Source organism: Malurus melanocephalus, unplaced genomic scaffold, assembly GCF_030028575.1.
Source record: "Malurus melanocephalus ecotype Western Australia unplaced genomic scaffold, MMel_1.1 scaffold_162, whole genome shotgun sequence".
Classification (NCBI taxonomy): domain Eukaryota; kingdom Metazoa; phylum Chordata; class Aves; order Passeriformes; family Maluridae; genus Malurus; species Malurus melanocephalus.
The window spans coordinates 325,492-334,679 of NW_026623394.1; the positions used below are offsets into that span (position 1 = coordinate 325,492).

At 42.0% G+C, this 9,188-nt stretch overlaps 1 protein-coding gene across 1 annotated transcript in view; it reads right to left on the reverse strand.

Annotated features, from left to right (window-relative positions):
* ULK2 (unc-51 like autophagy activating kinase 2) overlaps window positions 1–9,188 on the reverse strand; it is a 34,478-nt gene extending 25,290 nt beyond the window's left edge. The window contains exons 1-3 of the mRNA XM_057371935.1: window positions 8,476–9,188; window positions 7,204–7,296; window positions 5,995–6,036 (exon numbers count right to left, since the gene is read on the reverse strand). Of these exons, the coding sequence (XP_057227918.1) occupies window positions 5,995–6,036; window positions 7,204–7,296; window positions 8,476–8,568 (228 nt within the window). The 5' untranslated portion in view covers window positions 8,569–9,188. The remainder of the gene's footprint in view (window positions 1–5,994; window positions 6,037–7,203; window positions 7,297–8,475) is intronic.

The following is a 9,188-nucleotide window of genomic DNA, read 5'->3' on the forward strand; positions in this document are numbered from 1 at the left end:
CAGATTTCATGAAGACATTTTCCCAGGCTCGAAAGTCCGCTCCAATTCATAGTGAGGAAGTCATAGTTTGCACAGAACCTATACCAACCTCCCCAGCCACAACTTGTCCCAACTTGAACTCATAACCAAACACATTTCAATATCTCATCAACACAAGTTTTAGTTCAAAACAGCTGAACTTGTTCATCCCTTCAGAGTTGCTCAAATTTTGCAGTTCTTGGCCAGCTTGACTGGGAATGTGATCTCCATTTTGGGCATACATTCAGAAAAGAACAAGTCAATTCTGGAGACACATTTTTCCCTTCTAAATTATTTTGCTGAACAATAAAGCTCTCCCTATCAACATTCCCCAGCCTTGTGATTTCTGTTGACTTGCTAAGCAGAGCAAAGTGCTCAAAATGGAAAGATTAGAAAACCAGCATGTTTCAGATCTAACATTCAGGGATAAAGCTGATCTAGCAAGTTATTTTAAACTGCCTCTTGAAACAGATAACAAAGCTTTCAACAATTTGCATTGATGTACAGATCATAAAATTAGTGCAGCTGGAGTTGTTCTGACCTACACTTCYACCTAGATAAATAATCAAGCAAAACAAGTATCTGCTGTGTTGCAACAATTACCAGTTTTGCCCACCAAGCTTTGCTTTGCTGCTTAAAGTTTTCTTAACAAAAACCTACTTTTGCTCCTTCTTAAATCTAAGTTTTACTTGCAATCTGAAGTTAAAGATAGCAAATATTAATAGGAAACAATTTTACAATTCTGAAAGGTAAACAGATAAACCTAAGAGAAAGTGGTTAAGAGGCAACATATTTGCCAAAACTTGCTATGTTTTAATCCAAGGCTTCCGCCAGTTGTCTTAGGGGATGTGAAGTTCCAGCTTGAATCACAGCTCACCACAGTAGTTTCATTTAAAAAAACATTAATTGAAAAAGAAGTCAAAACATCCATGGTTACTTCCAAGAGCTGTTGCTAGATCTCTGGAATACTGGCAGAAACATTCCCTGGATTTCATTTTGGTTCACAAGCCCTCCTTTAGAACAAGCTGAGGGTCTGCAAGGAACTTAGTGAGCTCCCAAAGCAGAAACTGTGGCAAATAGTTACTCTTCYCTTTTTGCTTCAAATCTGTAGATTTTACTTTCATGCAGTTTATGATGGGAGTCCCAAAAGCATGAGAGCTACCCTGACAGCTTGTGCACTGCTATTATCTGATTAATTTTCTGCTATGTTAATTTGTGCTATATTGGATATAATTTTTTGGCCAGGAACACACTTTTTTCCCCCCAGTTTTAAATAAAGTTGGCAAAAGTTCTAACGATACAGCAAAAAGGGGCTGGTCCAGATATTTTTAAGGCTGTTTCTCTTTGTATTACAAATACTCTTGGTTTACTTTGTGAGTGCAACACAGCAGCAATTTCTGCCACGTTCAGCTCCTCTCACCTAAAGGACTGAACATTTTGTTCATTCTGACTAAATGTTAAATCTCAGACTAAATGTCACTTGACATGTGCCTGTAGGATTCAAACAGGGTGCATGCTGCCAATTATTCACATAAAAGAGCAATCAGCCATGGAGAAATGCACCATRAGAACTGGATCATTCATCTGCTGTTATGTGAAATGCTGTTTTTAAGCAGTATATGGGAAGCAGGGAAAGGGGCTGTTGTGCTGCCCAGCACAACAAAGGTTTAGCACACTTGTGTACTAGCAAATCTKCTGAAACAGTTCTGAAATTCAAATTACAGCATCMAGGCACAGCAGGTAAGCTAAGGACTGTGTAGTAACTCTTCTGAAACAGTTCTGAAATTCAAATTACAGCATCAAGGCACAGCAGGTAAGCAAAGGCCTATGTAGTAACTCCAGCTCTGGTTCTGTGGGCCAAGAACAAATTCCAATTCTGGTTGTCCCCAACCTTCAACATCTACACTGGCATTATTCCTGCACTGTCATGACCAATCTTTCAGCTGGCATCAGTTGGCAGGTAGTGTTTCAAAACCTTAACAGTTGCTACAGGGCAAGATTTTCCTTTTTATCTGAACAGCATGTTCTCATATGATTATTGCCACACACACACACACAGAGGATGGATATTGACAAACACAAAGGATTTAAGCAAGGAGCTGAGGGGACAAAAATAAAGATATTGAGACATCCTGTTCAGAAAGAGCTATGATGGAAGGCAATGAAAGCTGTGAGACACCGAGATCAGGAGCACACACAGGATGCCTGGAGCAAATATYTCAAGAAACAAACACAACAGCATCAAACCAACTGGAGTCCTGGGGTAAACCAGAGGCATTTAATTCCTGCTGCTAAAACAACAGYTCCTCCCCTCAGCATCCCTAGTCAGAACTCCTGGGCTCTGTGTACAAGCAAAAGCTGAACTGTAGGTCCCASAAGGATCTCTGGCTCCATTCCCACCAGCTTTCACTGCTTCCAAGGACAGCAGAAGCAGCTGCAGGGTTTTTTTGTCTGCTCTGTACCAACAAGCTCAGACAAGAAACAATTTTCATCCAGATACTGTTTCTCCAATAACACTCTAGAAATTAGTTCTCCCTAAACTACTGTTCAAACAGCAAACTTCAGACTCCATRCAGTGAGGACATTAATTCACTCCCCTAAAATGCTATCTCCAAGATACATTACAGGCTTTCATTCTGAGGGCTGGCATTCTAGAGAGGTTTTGAATTAAATTATTTGCTAAAACAGGCACTGTCTGGCACTCTGTAAGAGGTTAATTCTACTCAGCACACGCTTGGGATCATGAACTGCACAAAACTGTAAATTCATGCCCTAAATATAGAGCATTCCAAACAACTTACAGATACCTTCATACTTCACTGGAATACTTTATCCAAGGATCTCAGTGTATTTTATGGTGGTGAGTTAGAGGTTATTTTAGACTCCTTTTGCTTTTGAGAAACAGTGGCTCCACTTCCCCAATTAACAAGATTCAAGATTGATTTTCTTTTGCAGGGTGAATGACATACCACAACACCACCATGGGAATAGAGCAGCCATCCTTAAACAATTCCAGAGATTTGGGAGGTTTTTTTTATTCTTGAATGGAAGTTAATCACTTTTACCCAAGAAGATAARTGAAAAATATCTCTCTTGCTATCCATCTACTGTATCTGAGTTTTTTAAAGCATTTCACAAAAATAATTAGTTTCACTCTTAGGGGTGAGCTCTTTTCTAGAATCCTACTACTGAAAAACATTTGTCTCTTGCAGATAATATTTAAATACCTCTACAAGCTGGCTCAGCCTTAGCACCATTGCCTCCACACCCTGTTGTGTGCAGCTCCCCAGCCCTGTGAGGTGGCACCAACAGCACTGGTGTGCTCTGCTTACATAAAATGCTTATCTGCAGCTCAAACCTGCCAGAGCTGCACGTCCACCTCACGGAAATCAAGGGCAATTAGCCTGCTGGCTGAAGAACAAAACATTTTTATGCCACCATKAACACACGCCAGTTCACTGGGGTGTGTCTCCAGATGAATGGGAACTTGAAGTCATTTAACTCCAGACACACTAATAACATATCAAAATGGTATTCACAGGACAGGAAAGATCAGCAGTGGGAAAGATTTTAAAACGTTCATGTATGATCAGCAGAATGGCACACAAGTTCTTCTTGGATTTAATTAAAACCTTCGTGGTGTATCTATCTTTATTCCCCTGACTTGTGTCACTGGTCATGCAACAGGAACACAACCACAAATGAAGAGAGATGAAGCAGAAGGAATTTAACTACCTCCTGAAAATCAATCCAAATAAAGCTTTTTGCAACACATAAAATAATAACTATCTTTCCTTTCTCAAAAGAGACATTCCAAATTGCCATGCAGGGATACAGCTTTRATCTCAAAGCATAATTTAATTTAATATTATGAGATGTAAAAATACTTATTCTTGATCACAATCAATTCACACTTTTTTCACCTTGTTTTGCCACTTTCATTGCACACCATGTTTTCTATCTGAAAACTGAGAGCAACAATCAGCTCTTGGCTTATTCAGCTAAATGATCTGTCAAACTGCATYTGAAACAGGAGCATTTTCTTATTTCAAACTGTCTGAGGTTAAGAAAAGCTTCAGCCCAACAGAACTGCAAAAATAAAACAGACTCCCATTCACACTGAGAACTTCCTACTGTGACACAGACTCCACTGGCTCCAGCACTGAGGGAAAAAAAATAGCTTCTGTAAACTTAGAAATAGCTTGAAATCCTAAAGTCTTATCTGCTGGACTGTATCACTGTGTTCACAATACCCTGGCAAACAAAAAGGGCAGCACATGCTAGAACATGAAATGCTGAAGAAAATTAGTAGGTGTAACAGCCTACTAGACATGTGAATGCCTTGCATAGTGCTCATTCTTGCTGGGTTATAAATTAATGTAATCACAGAAGTTAATGATGTCTGCTATTTCACAAACACAACAGAAAGGGAAAAGCTTATTTGTGCAAGTGTCACACTCTTTATACCATACTTTGCAAAGCAATCCCTTCTATAGAAGCAGCATCCTGCTGCCAAGCTTTGTTTGCCAAGAATGTTTTTGAAATATATCGAGGTAGAATACATAGGTTTCCCCTTCTCTTTGCTTTAACTGTTCATTTTATTCAAACACAATAGTTGGTGACAAGCAGCAACAACTCCTTCTCAAATAGAGCAGCACTGATCATTCCAAAAGTCCTGTGGCAGAACAGAAAAGCCTAAAAGTTGTGTTTATAAATAACCTTCATGTAAAAAAAAAAAAAAAACATAGACAAGTGTAGGGTTCTGCCCTCTCCCTGTGCATAAATCAAAAGAACAAGAGTCTCTCCAAAGCTCAGATGTTAAATCATCAAAACACTTAACTACTCCACTACCCCCAGGTTGAGCTGCAGAGCTGACTAAGGAACCTTCACATATAAACAACTGTAAATGATAAATCTGAATTCAGCTGCTTACTCACACACCAACACCCTCAGTCAACAATTCCAGTTGCTTTTGAGAAGTCTGGACATACTAAATTTTGTATGCTGAGWGATTATTTCCACTTAGCAATACTCAGGAAAACCTGGTTTCCTCAACAAGCACWAGAGACAATACTTTCCCTCTCAGAGCAGATAACAGCACTCAAAATGAAGAATTCTGAAGTCAAGATCCAGGAGAAACAGAGTCTATAGACTGAAACGAACAGTTTTGATGTACAGTCAGTTGCTATATGAACATCACTGCTTTGCACCAAAAGTCACTCATATCCTATAGCCCTAGAAAATCTGAGCCCATCTAATTTATGCCACATGAACACAGATTTCTGTAGCTAAAGATACAAATCTACACAAACTAAAAGCTTTTAGGATGTGAATGTGTAAAGACAGGAAACACTGAATGTCACAATCTCTGTTTTGTGTTGCTTTAACTATGCAATGCCCCAAAGGTKGCTCTCAGTAATTCTTTTTCATCAGTGTAACTCTGTATTTAAAATTAGAACTGAGCCCAGGAGATGAATGTATAGTTCTYATTCAAGCAGAACAAATGGCTGTGTGAGCTACCTCATGTCTTATTTAGCTTTGCTCGACACTGGCAGCCCTTAGGACACAAAAATGGACTTCCTACTAAGCAGAATGCACTACCCTAGATAGGCTGGGGCATTAATTCCTCCACCTTACCAAGCAGAATTYTGGGAATAAAGAGAGGAAGACAATCTGAAGCAATTTCATATTCATCTGAAAAGATCCAAATGTCTGCTTGGCTTTTTTTTCACTACATCCTGTTCTTTTGAACACACAAACAGCAATAGATACATGTGATTGTGGTTTTCTRCTTCCTCCAGTTCCTCCTCACTGTGACACAGGGCTGAACACCACATTTCTTTTGTCACAGAGATCCCCAAGATGCTGCTCTTGCTGCCATTCAGAATTTTCTACTTGGCAAACATTATATATATATTCATTATATTCTCATAAATAAATTTTAATGAGAAAAAAAGGCATCAAAATATATTTTACCTGGACATCATAAAGAGCTACAATGTTCTCATGCTGAAGTTCCTGTAAAAGAAAATATTTGTATTATGGAAATAGGTTGTTGTTGCTACTGTTATTATTGTTATTAWTTTAATTTGCTGATAATGCTGATTTGGTGATAATCAAAGAGAATCTTTTTAAGACCATCTGATGAAATYTGGAGGAAACTGCAGCTATTTAGACAATATTTAGAGGAATAGGAAGCTTAGGCAATATCTTCAGAGGTCATAAAAACATTTGGTTCCAGAACTCAATGTCTGTGACTTGTCACAAAAAGTACCAGAGCACAAGATCCTCTAATGAGCACTGAAAACTGACTARATTTAATTTTCTACTCTTAGAATTTCTTGCTTAGTGAAGTAACCAACTGTGCCATGTCCAAATCAACCTTACTTTTGTAGTATAAAGAAAATCAAACCAAGTAACATCAAACAAAACTCAAAGCACAGCTCATGAATTATTTGTAACTGCTAAAAAAACTTTTGTTTGTTAAGTACTTGCAGCACACTAATATACCCAACACCAAGATTTCTGGTATATAATAAATAAATGGAAATGTAAGATGTATATATCAGTATATAAAGGAGTGGTGTATCACAAGAAGCAACACTCATTATTACAATGAGATGTGAAATTCTGAGAGCAGGGAACTCTAAATGGACACCCAAGGAGATGTTTCCATAAAATAACTCTGAAAAACTGATGGATACTCTGTTCCATTTCCTCCCTCAGAGCCACAGCCACACTATCACAAGTCAGGAGTGGGCAGCTGCTTCAGGAATCAAAGTCAGCTCACTAATTTCAGCTTTCAAGGCAGCTTTGAGCAAAAAAAAAAGAAGAAAGATCAAAAACTGATGCTTCACCCTCAGCTTTGATCTGCTGGGAAAAGGTGTCACATTGGCCCCACTGAAGGACAGAGTCTTCCACATGTGGTTTCGCTGGATCCACAACAATTTTCTACTTTTAACTACAAAAACATGTCCATAACCTGTTCTGAGGCATTTCCAGTATTAAATATGTATTTTTTTTTTCTATTTTTCTTAGGCTTTTTATTTCTGGGTAACTAACAAAGAAACACACAGCACAACAGCAATTACTGTGATACCACCCATGACCTGGAATGAACTAGGTCAGAAGTCTCTTTTCCTCTTCAAGCAAAGCAGCTTTAAAAATCACTGCAAATTAACATACCTTTAAGATTTTTATTTCTTTTCCAAGAAGGATTTGTGACTTCGACAAGTTCTTTTTGTTAATACTCTTTATGGCTACTTCCCAATCAGTTTTCTGGAAACAAACAAAAAAAGCATTGTCAGTTTACTTTTTTTATTTTTTTAAACTTTATCCTCTGACAACTATCTAGGAAAGCACAGAGAAAAAGTTGCAAGATCACCCCTCCTCTACCCACCAGTGATTACTACATCACATGACACCATCAAGAACTATTTCATTCCACAATAGCTTAGACAGCTATTAAAATCCAGCTTCAGCTACACTGCATTTTAATGGGTTTCAAAGCATTTAWAAATCTCCAAAAGCAAGTAATAATATTCCATTTATTTTTTTGGTAGCAGTGCTGTGTATCTGCTTTTTAGCCCTCTCACAATGATCAAGTTACTTTTAGTGTTCTTTAAGGACTTCTCATTTTCAACCTTTTTATGCTCTGCAGATGAAAATTGCACAAAACCCATCTGTTTTAAGTAAGCTTATATATTGTCTATTTATATGCTATCCAAAAATAAACTGACTATTTATTTGTAAGGTGGGAGCACCTCTATTGGCCTTAAAAGTTTCCGTTTCCCTTTCTCCCTTTTTTTTTTTTTAACCCCAAAATCACTGCACTGTGCCTCTCCAAGCTGTGAGCGCTGCCTTAATCCTCCAAAATGCTAAATCTGAAGGGCTGTTTTCTGGAAAGCAAAGCTCTTTAGGCACCAGAATAAACTCACAGCATCAAGAAACCATAACGTAACTATGAATATCCGGGGCGATTAGCAAGTCACGCCAGGAAACCAGACACCTCTGAATTTAAGAAATCTTCAGCCAATCCCAAAGGAGACAATTTTCCATTAGATCCCTCGTTATCCAGCGAGATAAACATGACCCTCCCRACAAACAAAGGGCTCAGCCTCCCCTACAGCTGCAACTCTCCCCTCGCCGCTATGTCAGGGAGCTGCCAACAGCGGGGACAGGCCGGTGGGGTTGAGGGAAGGGAAAAAATAAAGGGTTTATGGATGCTGGGGCCGGATCCCGGCTCAGGGCCGCGGGGCAAACCCGGGCCTCAACCCAGCCCGCACCTCCCTTCGACTCTTTTTTTCTCCCCGAACACCCAAACCATGTCAAAACTCCCCAGAGGACACAAACCCCACCACCACCACCGCAGCTGTCACCCACCCGAGGGGCTCCTKTCGGCCCCGGGTTGTGTAACCAGCCCCGCTCCGGCTGCGGGCGAAGCCCGTCGCTGTTTACCTTGCGGTGGCGACCTTTGAAGACCACAGCAAAGGCTCCGTGTCCTATCAGGTCCTTCTTGCTGTACTCAAAGTCCCCCACCACCTCCATCATCCCTCAGCGGGGCATGAAGCCCCCGGGAAGGACGGAGGGAAAACAAAGGGGCTCTTCCTCCAGCTACAGCCGCCTCACGGCAGCCGGCGGCGGGGTGGGAGCCTGCCCCGGTCCTGGCTGCCCCCGGCGGCGGGGGCAGCTCCTCTCATACCGCCGCAGACCCCCGGGCCGGCGGGGCTGCTGCAGGGCGTCACCGAGGCGAGGGGCTCCGTCGGGCATGGGGAGGGGAAAGGGGGGCGTCTCAGGGGCCGGGTGTGAGGGGACAGCGCGGCATCGGCGCGGGGACGAGGGRCCTTCTCAGCGGGAAAGGGGGCTCCGTGCCCTGCCGCTGCCCGGCCCCATGGCCCCGCCACAGCGGGGGCTGCCGGCGCCGCGGCCCCGCTCAGGGACCGAACCCCAGAGCATCCAGCGACGCGGGCGGAGGCGCGGCCCGCAGCTCCGGGGCTGGCTGTCGCTGTCGCCGCCGCAGCCCCCGCGAGAGGGGAGAAAGCAGTGAGGGTGCGGACGGGGAAGGGGGGGGGGGTCTGTCAGGCCGCCAGCGCTTCCCGGGGCTCCTGCCGCTCCACCAGCTGCTCCACTGAGATCCGCACTCGGCCTGCCCCGGCTGCGAGTGCCCGGCC